The 16,130-nt window shown below is 45.2% G+C and overlaps 1 protein-coding gene across 1 annotated transcript in view; it reads left to right on the forward strand.

Moving 5' to 3' along the window:
• TBX15 (T-box transcription factor 15) overlaps positions 1-16,130 on the forward strand; it is a 109,155-nt gene that overhangs the window by 80,261 nt on the left and 12,764 nt on the right. The window contains exon 6 of the mRNA XM_073617524.1: positions 2,022-2,086. Within this exon, the coding sequence (XP_073473625.1) occupies positions 2,022-2,086 (65 nt within the window). The remainder of the gene's footprint in view (positions 1-2,021; positions 2,087-16,130) is intronic.

Raw genomic sequence — 16,130 nt, forward strand, 5'->3', positions numbered from 1 at the left:
TAATTATCCGGCTTCACAAGCTGATGTTGGAAGTAAACTTCAATGTTCTTGTACCCCAACCTAATGGTTACTGTAGCCCTAACAAGGGTGCCATATTTAACAAGAAGCTTCATTGCATGAGGAAAATGTTGACTCTTTAATTGAACCCAGGATTAGAGCCACCCAGCCACCATCAGTGATTCCAGGCTACTTTTGGATATCAGAATCCGTGTTTGATAAGGGTGGGATTGGGGGGTGGGTTTACCTGTTTTCTCATGTCTAACATCTTCTAGATATCCTACTAGACCCTAGGTTTCAATGATGCAGGCTTGGTTTGAATTTCACCACCTCACAAAACACAAAATGTCCTTTAGATTTATTAGTCCTTAGCAGTGCTGGGACAAGGTAATTTAGCGCCCAGGGCAAAGACACCAAACTGCGCCCCCCCCCCCCCTCCCCTTCCAAAAAATTTTTTTAAAAATTGAGCACTAATCGGCATACTTAGCCCCGAACACAAATAATACCCCCTATCATCCTTACTAGCATAAATTCTCCCCCCCCAATCCCCATTTCTAACAGGCCCAATATTTCCTTTCCTAGCACAAATCTCCCCCCCATCACTTCTTCTAGCACAACCCCCCCCCCCCAAAATCCCCCTCCTAGCACAAATCCCCCCCCCCCCCCCCCATCTCCACGGCACAAATCCTCTCTCCTGGCACAAATTCTCTTTCCCCCACAGAACAAATCCTCCCTCCCAGCACAAATCTTACCCCTTTCACCCCCGAAAATCCCCCTCCCAGCACAAATCTTACCCGTCACCCCCCAAAATCCCCCTCCCAGCACAAATCCTACCCCCAAATTTCCCCTCTAAAACAAATACCCCCAATTATCCCTAGCATAAATTCTCCCCCCCAATCCCCATTTCTAACAGCCCGAATATTTCCTATCCTAGCACAAACCCCCCCCCCCCCCCCAACCACCTCTTCTATCACAACCCCCTCCCCCCAAATACCCCTACTAGAAAAAAAATCTTATCCTGGCACCCCTCAAATTCCCCATCCCAGCAGAACCCCCCCAGAACTCCCTTCCTAACACAACAGCACAAATACACCCCCCTCCCCCATATCATTCCCACCTAGAAGTAATCATTTTCTCCCTACAAATACTCTCATCCTCCCCTTGTGTTCTCAGTGCAGCTCTCCCTTCCCTCAGCTTGGCAGCAGCTTTCCTCACACACAGACCTCAGATACAGTGCGGCACAGCGCCCTGTGATGCCCACCTTCTGACGTTCCTCCTCATGTTGTCCCGTCAGAGCTGAGGAGGAGCCGGTTTCTAAACTTGCCTGTGCGGCAGCTAGCGGGAGAGATACAGCTGCTGAAGGGGACCGGGATCGCGGCTCAGAGATGCCCGCCTCCCACCCACACTGCTTTCAAACTTACAGCAAGAGACAGGCTCCTTGGCTCCTATAGGTTGCAGCGCGGCAACAGCTCTCCGCGCTCCACTGAGTCCTCCCACCCCACCTCCGGCCGTGAGTGACCTCACGCCGCCGGCCGGGACTACGAGGCTGCTTCGTAGGGGGAGTGAACAGTGAAGCTGACAGGGAAAGGAGGTGAAGCCAGGGCTTGTTGTGCCAGATGCAGGAGTGCACTCGGCACACTTACAATTTTTCAGGTACAACGGCACTGGCTAGTGTGTATAATGACAGGTGTGAAGCACATTGCCAGCTCTTCACCTGCGCCCCCCCTAGTATAGAAAATCGTACCGCCCAGGGCATCCGCCCCTTCCGCCCCTGCCTTGTACCGGCCCTGGTCCTTAGGCACGTATACTTTGGCTAAGCTACATCATTTTTGTTCATACCATGGGTTTTTTTGGTGACTTTGTGGTCCTCATTCCTGCAGCACCATCTTCTACTATAGTTCTATCATAGGGAATGGGAGTTTGTTTCATGTTTATGGGAATTGAGGAAGGAGGCTTGTGGAGCTTTTTATTCTTTGTTAGATAGGATTTATTACCATTGGGTCACCATAAGCTTTTTCTTACAGATCACAAGGCTGAAGATTGACAGGAACCCTTTCGCCAAAGGATTCCGGGACTCAGGAAGGAACCGGTAGGTCAAAATATGGAATTGGATAAAAGAACTGCCCATGCCTGGTTAGAAAGATTATTTTAGCTGAGATGAACAATTTGCGGTTTCTGTGTTGGGTTCTTTGGAGGAAAAGCGCACTGTAATTGTAAACTGATGTAAGTTGAGATCTTTCAGACCTGTACTTAGTCCATCAAAGTATTGTTCACATGTAAGAGCGGCAGTGTTTGCAAGAAACAAAGTTATTTACTACCCTTCTTTTTAGGTCTTATATACGGCAATTGGGAGCTGCCGTGGGTAAAGATAGTGAACGTGGATGGCTAGATGGTGGTCTGTAACACTAATTGAAGCCAATGTAAAGGATGGTGGACTTAAGACAATAAGTCCTAATTTGTTGTCCACCATTTTCCACCTTGATATGACATTTGCATATCAAGGTGCTCCACATTTTGTGACTCTCAGTTGACTCAAGAAGATGTTGAAAAGTACAGGCAATTGGGGGCTCCATTTCTTGTGAACACTTACATACTTCTTTCTGTTGTTGGGTTTGCTTTAAAGTTTGATATTACTTTTTAGAAAAAAATTGCACCTTGTATCATTAAAAAGCTAACCTTAGGCTCCTTTCAATGAAATTGTCTAAGCTGAGATGATGTCATCATTTAAGCATTTCCTCAGTCTCCTATAATCAGAATTAAACATTGTAACCTTCTAGCAAGTTACAAGAAAGATTTGTGAGCCAAGAACTGCACAGGCACCAGGATTTACATGATTGTGTCATCTCTAAGCTGGCATCTCGGTTTAGGAAGTAGATGTAGACCCTGGATGATGTCTGAACAAAGTTGGTGCCTTGCTTATAAAGAGAAAAATAGAGGAAGGCATTGTCAGGGGAAGGGAGTGGGGGTGGGGGGGGGGGTTGGGGGTGGGATACTGTGATCTCTGTGAGAGGTAAAAAAAAAATACCCGGGAGTGCATATTACTTGGCTTGGGCTGATGCTAGGTCCACTTTATAATTACCATAGATTCCCGATGCCCAATCTACAGTTCAAGGGCCTCAACAGTTAGTAGTGGAACCCAGTGGTGGAGCACCAGCTGCCACTGGGTTCCACTACTAACTGTTGAGGTCCAAGAGCTGCACAACAACCACCAATAGACAACTTGTGGCCATTGAACTGCAGATTGGGCATTTGGGATCTATGGTAATAAGAGAGTAGACATAGCATCAGCCCAAGTCAAATAATATGCACTCCCAGGTATTTTTCTTACCATTTTGGGGGGGTCCCCCACTGCACCCCCCCTCCAGTCGCTTGCTCATCTGTCCGTCCACCATTTACCCCATGTAGGTGGCAGGCAGCTTCAGATCCTTCCTGCGTCTCCTCCTCGATGGCTTCTCCTGTGTCTCCTCCTCCTCCTCGACGGTTTCCTCCTCGGTGGCCAATACGGTCGCTTCTCCTCTCGGGCCATTCAGGTTTCAGGACCCACTTCCTAATTGTCCAGGAAGAGAATCAGGAAGACGATATCGATTATTAATCGCTATTGTCACACAAGTGGGTGGGCTTGGGCGCAGTGTTCTGCGCCCAGAGCCCACCCTTTTTGAAGCCAATTAGAGCCTTTGCCTCTAATCACAGGCTTCGAAAAAAGAAAAAAAAACCCATTGGAATCCATGCGCCCAATGCCCTGCATGTAGATTAGAGGCTGGACGCATGGATTAGGGGGGCCCTTGTGCCCCGTATGGACAGGCTGCCACTGGTGGAACCATTAATTTTTAAAGGGACTATAATAGCAGTGATCTCTAGCAGTCTCTTGTAGTATGTTCTGCTCCAAGCACACCTGTAGCATGTCCACAGTCACTGACCATCTCTTCTGGGATGCCCACAGACAGTCTTCTTAAGGATTAATTATGTTAAACAAATTGTGATGTCAAGGGCCGCAGTTGAGGCCCTCCTCTACCTCGTAGGTTCACAGCCACTGCCATAGATTATTTGTATTCAAAGAATCGCTCGATAAACGGCCAGAAAACACTGTACCGAACAGCTACAAATTGTTTCCAGTAATACTGCTCTCTCTTGTTCAGCTGCTACAAATACAAAGAAAGACAAGAAAAGGTTAAAGAGCACCTGTCAGTTTAAATTTCTCCTTTTTCCATGAGATGGGAGCCAGAGTACACGGCACAGGACAGGCAGACTATAAAATCCTACTTTAATTGGCTGCAGCGCTCCGAAAATAACGTCTCAAACGATCGTTGGAGGAGAGCCGTCTGGTCTATAAATACTGGGAGCATTAAATGAGATTGCTGTGCCCTAAGGCCTCTCGATAAATCTGAAGAGTCGAGGAATACGGACAGACGCCGAACAATACACGTCTTCTTATGGAAAGATTAGGATACCACGCAAAAGGCAGTGTGGGCCTCATGTGTAGAAGGATATCACCAACACCGAAAAAAAAGAGCTCAGGAAGTGTTTGCAAAACCTAACCCAATTTATAACATTCTCTACAATTTTTTTCCCCTCTATCTAAAGGAATAGGCTTATCTTATAAGTTTTGTTAGTCAACTGAAATAAATCATCAGGCTGCGGTAGAGAACCCCATAGCAGCTGTAAGGATCTAATAAGTGCGTAGAAATAAAAGCAACAATCTTGTTCTCCCAAAAATGTAATATTTTGAGGGTCTGATTTACAAAAATAACTATATGTAGCCATGTCTGAACAATGTCAGGGCCTTCAGGATATGGACTTTCATCCATCTTCTCTTGAATGGCGTTTCAGGCTATGGACTGTATATCTATCTTCTATTTTATTTTATTTTATTATATGTATATCTGTCTTCTCTTGAATGGACCTTCAAGATATGGACCTTCATCCATCTTTTCTTGAATGGACCTTGAGGATATGAACCTTCATCCATCTTCTCTCGAATGGACCTTCGGGATATGGACCTTCATCCATCATCTCTTAAATGGACCTTCAGGATATGAATTTTAATCCATCTCCTCTCGAATGGACCTTCAGGATATGGACCTTCATCCATCTTCTCTTGAATGACCTTCAAGATATGGACCTTAACCTGTCTTCTCTTGAACGGATCTTCAAGATATGGACCTTCATCCATCTTCACTTGAATGGACCTTCAGGATATGAACCTTCATCCAGACATTGAGCCTTTGGTTTAAAAAAAAAGTCACATGTCCATTGGGTTCAATCCAAAGACACAAATCAATTAATTAAAAAACCTTGCTTCTTCAGAACCCAAAATCCACAGCTGATTCATAGGAATGCAAAGAACAATTATAAAGAATAATCCAATTTGCTCTAATAGGGAAGAAAATTCTTCCTGATTCTCAATCCGATACTCTCTGCATCCCTTTATCCTATGCTATTCCAACTGGACTTCCATTAGGTCTATTCTAGCAGATGTTTAATCTTCTTCACCCCAGTTTGGCCTTTATCCATCTTCTTTTGAATATCCTTCATTCTTATTACCTTATCACACTCCAAATTGGTCCTTATCTCCTCTTCTAACCTGCTGTCATTACTGTGAAGGTTCTCATTTATCCAGGTCATAGTATATCTAGTAGTAGTTGATCATATTTAACTGGGCGTTGGAAGTTAAGAGATGCTCTGGATGGCTGCACACCTTGTGGACTTCATTTATTAAATTCAGGTACAAAAATGTAGCATTTTTCTTGAAACGTGTCAATATCTTTCCTTTCCCACTGTGATTTTATATTTTGTACCTGAATTTGATAACTAAAGTCCATAAGGTGTGCAGCCATTTGGAACCGTTCTTAATTTCTATAGTACGGCTGGCGGCCCTTACAGAGTAACAGGGCAGTCAATGTAACCCGGAGAAGCACAAATGCCTGGACTGATGTAAATCTTCTCTTGAACTAGACTTGTTCTGTAATGTTGAAGACTTTTCGCAGCTTATCCAAGCCAGTTCTAATGAGTGTCAGGAACATACCCCAGTATTTATATCCACACAAGTAGCGATGACACCTTCATCTAATCATCATATCAGATCAAGGCAGATGTAGATTGTCCAAGAAAAGGATGAGAGATGTGAGTGTTGTGGGACCTCCATATTTTAGATTCATAATCCCTTTCTTTGTATTAAAGGGTCTGCATATGTGTTATTTATTTGATTCACATGGCTGAAAAGTTGGACCTCTTGTGAAACTGCCGGAGTAGAGATGGCAAAATGGCATTATATGTGAAAGGCAGATGGTATTGAAAGCCCCCCAGGGATTGTTGTTCCAGTTTGACGTAGATAGCCTCTTTCACGAACCAGTTATCCTCTCTGTCCAAAATGTGCACCTCACTGTCCTCGAAAGACTATCCCTTTTCCTTCAGATGTAGGAAGAATGCTGACCTGTAGAATCTGTCTTCTTATGTTGGGCCATTTGTTTATTGAGGGGTTGCTTAGACTCCCAAACGTACAGGTCTTTTCATTCTTCGCTACCGTTCACTAGATATACCGATGTTACTTTGCTTGTCTTTGGTTCATTGGGTCTTTTGGATGTACAAGGTTCTGTCTCAAGGCAGGAGTGCAACTATAGGTGTTGCACTTGCAACCTGGCCTCATGCTCTAGGGGGCCTGTGCAGCTCCCTTGTCAGTAGGAGAGGTGGCAGGGGCGGCATATTGAGGAACCACTGCCCCCCCCCCATTTTCCTCCTGTAGCCGCTGAGGCCCGCTTCCCCTCTTATTTCTCCTACAGGCATTTATCAGCTGCAGGAGGAAAATTGAGGGCATTGGTATCACTCTATGTTGCCCCGGCACCCCTCCAATCCAGTTTACATGTGTCCTGCTGCCCCCAGGCCCCTTTGTGCTCCTCTGCGGGGGATGTGTATGGAGGGTGAGTGGGTGAAGGGGCCGGTAAATATGTGATTTAGCAGCCCTTTCCTTTTCTGAATGAACACAGTGAGTGATCGGTACCGATTGCTCCTGTGTCCATTCATAACTAAAATATAGTAAACTGTGCTTACTATGCTTCGGTTTGTGAATGAAAGGGGAAGCCTCTGTACAGATCTATTCCTGTCCATTCATTCTGTGCTGCTGAGGCTGCAGAGATGGAGATTGAGGGCTCTGTCCTCAATTTCCTTTCTCGCAGAGGTCTGTTTAGACCCCTGATATCTCACCAAAGCCCCCCCCCCCCCCTAAAGGGGGCTCCTAAAAAAGAAAAAGAAAATTGAAAAAAAAAAATAATAAAAAAAATGTCAAAAAAAAAGATAAAAAATAAAAATAAAAAAACTACTAACAGCAGTGTATGTATAGAGGAACCAATGCCCCTTTGTTTCCCTCCTGCAGCCACTAAATGCCTGCCAGAGGGAGAGTAGGAGGAGGAGGCTTTCAACAAATGCAGGAGGAAAATGCAGGGGCATCAGTTCCTCTATATGCCACCCCTGCCGCCCCTCCTGTCCAGGTGTACAGCTGCATGGGCCCCCCCTGGAGCATGGGGCCGGGTCACAATTGCAACGCCTATGGTTATGCCCCTGTTATAAATTGTATCTGTTGATAGATTCTAAGTTTAGGAATTCAGATAGATGTTCTGCAAGAGAGCAGCTTTTTTCCCAACTCCTCGAGAAACCAGATAAGAAGGAAGCCGGCTGCTGCGTTCAGTAAGATTCAAACGTTGACAATCTTAATTGATCTGGACAGAGCAAACACAGTGTCCCCATAGACCTTCACGGTTAAGCCCAAGTTGATGGATGAGTCATGTCAGAGGAGGTCCCAGGAGAGGACTCTCTGTTGGCTTTCTCCCGATCAAAAAGATTGTGAGCATTTGAATCTTGTTTGCTTCCTTCTTCTTTGGACTTGTGCAGTGTGCAGGGCAGAAGACGAGCCTCTACTGATGTCCTTCACCTGGTCTTTGGGAGAGTAACCAAAGTTCAGTCTTGGGAGTAGGACATTCCAAGGTCATTTATGCTTCCTTGAGAGACCAATCTGGTGAACCTTCAGCAAAGTGTCATCAGTACAGAGTGGGGAAGAGCACCTTAAGCGTTGAGTTATGTGACTGGATAGTCATGATGATCCAATCATTAAATGATATCACTAGAAAAAAATACAACCAACGCATTTCAAAGTTTACAGTATCCCCCTTCTTCAGGGCTTAAGTGTGCATAGAGCTGTTTTGAACACGTGTATATTCTGCACACTGGACTGCTGCTCTCATGGAGATCTCAATTGTTGGGACATATTGATGCATCCTGTTAAAGTTTCTACAGCAGCTGTTCAAGGAAACCTTTGAGTCCTAAAGAAAGGGTATGTCGTAACCCCCAAAATGTATTGCCTGTATTTTTTTCCAGTTTGTTCAATAACCGGTTGGATCATAACTTGTATGACCCATCGTTATACGAGTGATGATTAGTGGCTGAGGCACAAAATGTATTAAAGTCTCTGCAATTTCCTCATTAGAACCTTCAAAGAGTAAACCTTCGGAGTCCAACATCAGATCTACCTCTTGAATTAGCAAATGGCCTAATTACGTTTATCAGAAAGGGCAGTAGCTTGGCCATGGTATGGTATCCCTCACCTTCCCCCGCGATGCTTCTAACTTTACCCGTCTTTATAGTGGTGACATGGCGGTCAGAGGAGAGGCCATGTGGATCCCATTATGCAGATATGCAAGACATGTTGTTCCATTTTCCATCCACTGTAGCAGTTTGATTTATGGCCCAATATTAAAAATGTGGAGCCCTAAGACGAGGGGAAAGAAAGATGAAAAGATACATCAAAATTTTCATACCTATTAAAAGTACAAAACTTTGTATAAACAGATCCAAATGTAGAGAGATTCATGGAGCAGAGCCTCAAATTGCCGTGATTCGGTTTTCATTTGTGTTCAACACCAGCCCAAGTATGTAAGGTCGGTCCTTGCATGATGTCTGGAGGCAAGAAAGAAAGGCACATGTCAGATAGAATTACCAGTTCCTAAAGCGAACAAGCGGCGGGAGACAACCAGACCTGTCAGAGGGTTTACTGAGTCATCAAGCCCAAAATACAAAGTCTACTGAGCATCCAGAACCTTCCTAAACCTCCTTATAGGAAACTAGAACATGCTGATAGTAATTTCCATTGTTAAAAATGCTAAAATGCTAAAAGTGTCTAGATTTTTAGAATTTGTATAATTCTATAGCTTTGACATATTCCACAGTGCTGTACAGAGAGCCACATCAGTCTCTGTACCAGAGGAGCTTACACTCTAATGCCCCCCCTCCACCTTCACACACTATTATTATTATACATTTATATAGCTCTGACATATACTGCAGTGTGGTACAGAAAACACTGAGGCAGATACATCAGCATTAGAGGAGCTTACACTTTAATGTCCCCCATAGTCACACACTATTATTAGTATACATTTATATAGCTCTGACATATACCGCAGTGCTGTACAGAGAACACCGAGCCAGTCACATCCGTCTCTGTACCAGAGGAGCTTCTCCACCAGGTGGTGCTGTTTTGCAAGATGCTGTTGGCTCACTCTGCTGGGATCTCAGCTGAGAGAAGTAGCAATCCTGGGGCCTGTCCTGCTGGCTTTTCCCAGGAAAGCATGAATCATGTTGGGGAAGATGAAGGTGGAGGCTCCCCAGAGGCACTGAGGCCTACACCATGTGCTCAAGCTGCAATGGATCCTGAGACTGTCCCCATGCAAGGGGAGTCCTTAGCAGAAATCCAGGATAAAGTGGTGAATAGACTTCGCCATATTACCAAGGAGGAACAGAAACTTGCTGTCCTAAAAGCGGATTTCAGGAAAATGAAATCTCTGCACAGTAAGTCTGGGAGCAGTAGGAGGGAAGACTCCAAGCTAAAGTCTCTGGAGGAGGCACCGAAGAAGCAGGAGAAGCTGATCGCTTCTCTGAAGGAAAGCAGCGGTGCGTTTAGAGAAAAATATGAGAATGAGGAGAGATTCCAACAGATGAAGGAGAGTGCCTGTGCAAGTACCAGCCAGAGGGTGGATGCCAGAGCAACGGCAACAGTATGGATGGGGGTAAGGAAGTGGCTTCACATGGTGGGCCCAGTACTACCCCTGTCTCAGGATCTGTCGTGTCTGAGTCAGTATCTGCCCCCCTCCCCAGCAGCCTGGGTTATGTCAGGAGGAGGTTTAGGAAAATGGCAGATTGCTGTAGGCCATTATGGAAATGGAATCTCCCTTGAGTGACACCGACTCATCAGATGAGAAGGAGGATGTCATCCCTCAGCCTGTAAGGGAGAAAGTTGTGGAAAAAGTTTTATTCAAGTCCAATCAAGATGGCGGCAGTGCTACAGTGTCTGCAAATGGAGGACAGGCTGTTTTAGTTCAGGAAAATGCTGGTGAATCAATGCTTGTTGAGAATATCTCTCCATGTATGGATGCCATTCCTGTGAATGCTGCTACAGACAAAGAGACTGCATCTGTCAATAGAGCCTTGCAGTAGGCAAGGAATGCAGGAGGAGATGGTGTCAATCCTGACAAAGAAGTTCTTGTTCTCTGCGAGAAGAAGGAGCAGGAGTCCCACATGGACGCTAAAATCGCAGAGCAGGAATGTCGCATGGATGCTAAAACAGCTGGTGTACCTAATAACAGGACTTCTGGTAATTGTGGTATTTCTGGGACTATGTTGAGTGGGACTGCTGTGTTGGAAGGGAGGAAGGAGGATCGAGTGGTGGGTGAATTGCCAAGCCTGATTTCAGAGGTTCCTATGCAGCCAGTTAATATTCCTATGCAGTCAGTAAATGTGTCATCTGTCCCAGTTATGAAATATGCTAAGGCTGCGTTGGGACAAAATCATGCTGCTGGTGGAAGTGAGCCAGTTGTGGGACTTTCACCTAAAGGTGCTTCTTCCATTAAACGCAGGAATGTAGTACAGCTCAGATGGGAAGGAGGAGGTATTCCACCGATCAGAAGGGTGGTTGTGGATAGGAAACTAGCCATGGGATTCAAGGCAGAGGATATTTATGCTCTTATCAATCCGGCTGGTTCCTTTTGATATGATTTGTCATTTGTGCGTCCAGAATCACTGGATCTGTTTTGGGAGCAGTTTGAGCATGTGTATGGGGGCCAGCCGGAAGGGGCTTGTCCCTAAGGTAATCTCACGGCAGCCCTTGATAAAGAATGTAACTATCCTGACTAGAAATGAGTCTATACCCCCTGAGGATTTAAGGGTCTGGTTGAGGAGGTTTGGTGAAACAGTGTGTCCCCTAAAAAAATATTTTTTTAGGGGACACAACAAGATTTTTTTTCAGGCACAGGTTTCAGTCATGGACTTTTGCAGCAGTAGTTTAGAGTGGTGGGAGCATACAAAACGAAGGATTGTTGGGTTTTCCAAGGCCATGGAAAGAAATAAACAGCTTGATAAGTATGTCACCTATCAGCATCTGCGGAGGAAGCTTGATAGGCTTGTATCGAATAATGGGGATCCGGGGATGATCTCTGAGGTTAAACTCTTGCTCAGGGAGGTCAATATGACAGGCATGCCTCTTTGGTTCTGGAAAGGGATTATAGGAAATATCACTCGCCCGACTGTTACCAGAATTGCAAACAAGGTAGAGCAGTTATGTCAGTTGTAGGCCTGGTTGACAGTACAGGTTCCTTGACGAAGTCCAAGTCGGGGATCCTTGAAACTGCCAGGTCATATTATGCTGACCTCCTGGGCAGGAGGGACCTTAATTGGGCAGGCATATCCAGTTTTTATGGATTATATTCTAGGACTGGGAAATGGCAGTTCTCTTGCGGGTTTGACAGAGGACATCACTGCAGATGAAGTGGATAAGGCTATTGATAAGCTTATGGGCGGCACAGTGGTGTAGTGGTAGCACTCTCGCCTAGCAGTAAGAAGGGTTGCTGGTTCGAATCCCGACCACAACACTACCTGCCTGGAGTTTGCATGTTCTCCCTGTGCCTGCGTGGGTTTCCTCCGGGTACTCCGGTTTCCTCCCACACTCCAAAGACATGCTGGTAGGTTAATTGGATCCTGTCTAAATTGTCCCTAGTATGTATGAATGTGAGTTAGGGACCTTAGATTGTAAGCTCCTTGAGGGTGTAGGGACTGATGTGAATGTATAATGTATATGTAAAGCGCTGCGTAAATTGACGGCGCTATATAAGTACCTGAAATAAATAAATAAATAAATAATAAGCTTGCCATTAAGAAGTCGCCTGGGCCAGATGGATTGACAGCCGAGTTTTATAAGCACTGTAAGGCTACTCTGGACCCATATTTGGTGGAGGTTTTTAATGGCCGTCTGAGAGAGGATTCGCTCTCTTCCTCCATGCGACAATCTGCAGTGATTCTTCTGTCAAAGGCTAAGGATTCTTCGAGAATTGAGAATTGGTGGCCCATTAGCTTTCTCAATGTTGATAGGAAGATACTGGCAAAAATTATTTTCTGGCAGTTATCGTCTGTAGCAGGCGTTCTACTTTCCAGCCACCAGCTCTGTTTGGTTCAGGGTAGAATCACTTTTTCAGTGGTGTTAGCTGTCCGGGAGGCCTTGGAACGGTGCAGGGCTGCAGGCTGGAGAAAGTACTTGCTGGCATTGGATCAGGCTAAAGCTTTTGATCGGGTCAATCATGAGTACCTATGGCTGCTTCTTAGCAAGTATGGCCTGGAGGGGGGCTTTATCGGTTGGCTGAAGACCTTGTACAGAGGGGCTGAAAGCTTCATGCTTGTGAATGGTTGGATCGGACAGCCCTTTGAGGTTGGCTCAGGTGTACGTCAGGGGTGTCCTTTGAGTCCTCTGCTATACACGTTCACAATAGATCCCTTCATCCGGAGGTTAGAGAGCGGATCTTTGTGCGGAGTGACTTTGGGCATTCCTGGTGAGCCTCCTCTGAGGGTCGTGGCCTATGCTGATGACGTGTCTTTTTTCATCTCTGGAACAGAGGAGGCGGAGGAGGTGGTCTCAGCGATGGAGCAGTATGCTGAGGCATCTGGCTCAAAGATCAATCAGGATGAAAGTGACGTTTTTTGGATGGGTAAGGGAGGCGACGGCTTGGAGCTTCCGGGCGTCTTCCCAGAGCCCCGACAGGAAATTAAAGTTTTAGGCATCAAATTTGGTCCTGGCGATTATGGCCTCGCAAATTGGGAAAGCAGGCTACAAGATGCTGATGCCAAGGTTGCCACCTGGAAGGATTGGAAACTCTCTTACAGGGAAAGGATTGACCTGATTCAAACTTACCTGATCCCAGTATGTCAGCTTTGTGTTTTGTTAGTGTCTCTCTATGCGAGAATCTACAGCTGTTTCTCCCAACTGTTATGGGGGAACGAACTGGCCTAGGTATGGTGAACCCTGTGTTTTTTTTTTCTCTGATGTTTTTGAAACATAATTTTGCTAGCATGATGGCAGAGGAACCGCCAGGGTGGGTTGGCATTTTTCAGTCCTGGTTTAGGCCTTTTCTGTGAAGCTGGGAGAATGGTGGGCCAGTGAAAAGCCTGAGGGTCGGACATTGGTGAGCTCCCGGCTTATGTTGCCCCGTGCCTGAAAATGCTTTGGCAGTGGCGAGTGACGGCAGAGGAAATTAAGTCTCTTCCTAGGAAGGACCTGGAGAGGAGGGTTGTTGAATCTGCCTTCAGTGAGCCACTGGCCTTGACGGATTGCCCAGGCCCTGTTATGAGGGAGGGTCTGCGTTTGCTCAATCTAGAGAGAATCCCTTTAAAGTTTCAGGATTTGGCCTGGTGCTCGTTTCATGGCAGAATCTATGTAAAGGACAACCTGAAGCATCGCTCTGCGGAGAACCGTGGTTGTCCAAGAGTGTAGTGTGGTGGGGTGGAGGAGACAATGGACCACATCTTGCTTCAATACCCCTTCAAAATAGAAGTCTACAAGGGTGGGTGGGGCTCTGGGTATCCCTTTCCTTTCATGCTTGAGTTATGCGGAGTGGTCGTACGGGGCCTTTGAGGCACATCGGGATTTTGAGACACTTTTTCTAGTTAGCTTAGTAGTCCGTTTCTTCACATGGAATGCATGGTATCAGGTCTCCATTCGGAAAAAAGTCCTTCTTGTCAAGGTGGTGGTGCATGACATTCTGGGTGAGAATGGGTGAAGATTCGGGGTCTTGAGAAGGACAGGTGGTGGCCGGGGGGCCTGGACAAAGGCGTGGAGGAATGTCAGGTCTCCGTAGCTGCTTTTTGTCAGTCTCTGGGTGTGCGGCTTTCTTTCTGTCCTTTCACATCCCCATGATTTTTATTTAAGATTGTATTTTTTGAAAAAGGCCGCATGCATGGGTTACATGTGTATTGGTTTCTTAGCCTGTGGGTGTGTCTAGGTGGAGGTTATGGCTTTGTTTAGGTTAGTATATTTAGTTTTCTTTATGTTTTTGCTTTGCTGATGTAAGCTATTTTTGTTTATATATATATATATTTTTATTTATTTTGTAGATATGTAAATATGCTTTTTATTATGTTTGTAAGATTTTTAATAAACACAAATTTACACTCTAATGTCCCCCCCACGGTCACACACTATTATTATACATTTATATAGCTCTGACGTATAATGCAGTGCTGTACAGAGAACACTGAGCCAGTCACATCAGTCTCTGTACCAGAGGAGCTTACACTCTAATGTCCCCCATAGTCACACAATATTATTATTATACATTTATATAGCTCTGACATATACTGCAGTGCTGTACAGAGAACACAGAGCTAATGTCCCACCATTAGCTCTGTTGGCCTTACCAATGCACTTGATGACACCTTTTAAAATGGGTGCTAAGCAGGTGGACAGCCTGACTTCCCATAATCACATTATCAGCCTCAGTGTTGTAAAATGAAACTTTAAACATGGAAGTCCGCAGTGGAGACAACTGAGGTTCTATGTAAATATAAAATTCTCATATAAAGGTTGAGCCTGGCTCCACCTATTTCCACTTTCCGATCCTGCCTGTCGGCGGTTGATGCTGCCCATCACATTAAAATACCAATGGATAAGGTTGGAAGGTGGGCCAAGCCTACAGGAACTTCAGCTGTTCTATCATTGTGGCTGTACTGCCTCAACATGTTTTGTGACGGATTTGGGTATCAAAAGCTGACTATATCCAAAAATGGGGCATTATGTGTATGCATAAAAGCCAATGCATTTCTTTAGGGCTGATATTATGCAATCATTTGTATTGATGTGTTTTTCTGGTACTCCTAATACAAATAACCATAGACATTGCCTTACAAAAGGTCCACCAACCTCTGGCGTTGACTTTGAGAAGCTGTCTGGTCAACTGGATTTATGCCATTCTTCTTTCTTAAATACAGCATTGCTAATTTTGAATCCAGTGCTGCTGCCCATAATTCTTGGCACTTTACCCCAAAACTGACACACCTAAATGTGGGTGCTCACCACGATGTCAAATAACTTGGAAATCCACCATATTAAACCAGCCCCTCATCCAAGGTCTAGGCAGATTGTCATTAGGGCCTAGAGAGATCACCATGGAATTCTGAATCTGAAAGATTGGGCTACCCCTCAAATACCAAGCCTCATGATATCTTCGAGCAATATTGTATCTAGAGTCTTCCAAGATTCTGGTTGGAGGAGGTGGCCATGCCAGTCATCCTCAAACTCTTGGAAGTCTACCTAGTAGCTCAGAAGCTGCCTTACAGCCTGGTCAACAAGATTTCCTCCATTCTACTTTTTTTTTTTTAAATACAACATTCATAAAATTAGATCTAGTGCCAACGCTTGTATTTCTTGGTGCTCTATCCAAATAGTGACCGTTAAATGTGGGTGCTCACAGGCTGAATCACCATTTTGATATGAATTAACTTGGAATGCCATCACGTTGAATGAGACTTTCATGTAATGGTCAAGGCAGATTGGCATTTGGATTCAACAATGGCGCCATGGAGTTCTAAATCTGAAAGATTGAGCTGCCCCATGAGTACAGGGCCCCATAATATCTTCTAATGATTTGGGATCTAGAGTCTTCGAAGGTTTTGGTTGGAGGAGACTGTCCTGCCGGTAATCCTCAAGCTCTTGGCAAGTCTACTAAGTGGCTCAGAAGCTGCCTTTTTATTGTGAAATAATTTGGGAAACCACCAAGTTCAATGAGATCCCCATGTAATGGTCTAGGTAGGTTGGCATTTGGACACGAAGA

The sequence above is a fragment of the Aquarana catesbeiana genome, linkage group LG02, assembly GCF_042186555.1.
Source record: "Aquarana catesbeiana isolate 2022-GZ linkage group LG02, ASM4218655v1, whole genome shotgun sequence".
Lineage (NCBI taxonomy): Eukaryota > Metazoa > Chordata > Amphibia > Anura > Ranidae > Aquarana > Aquarana catesbeiana.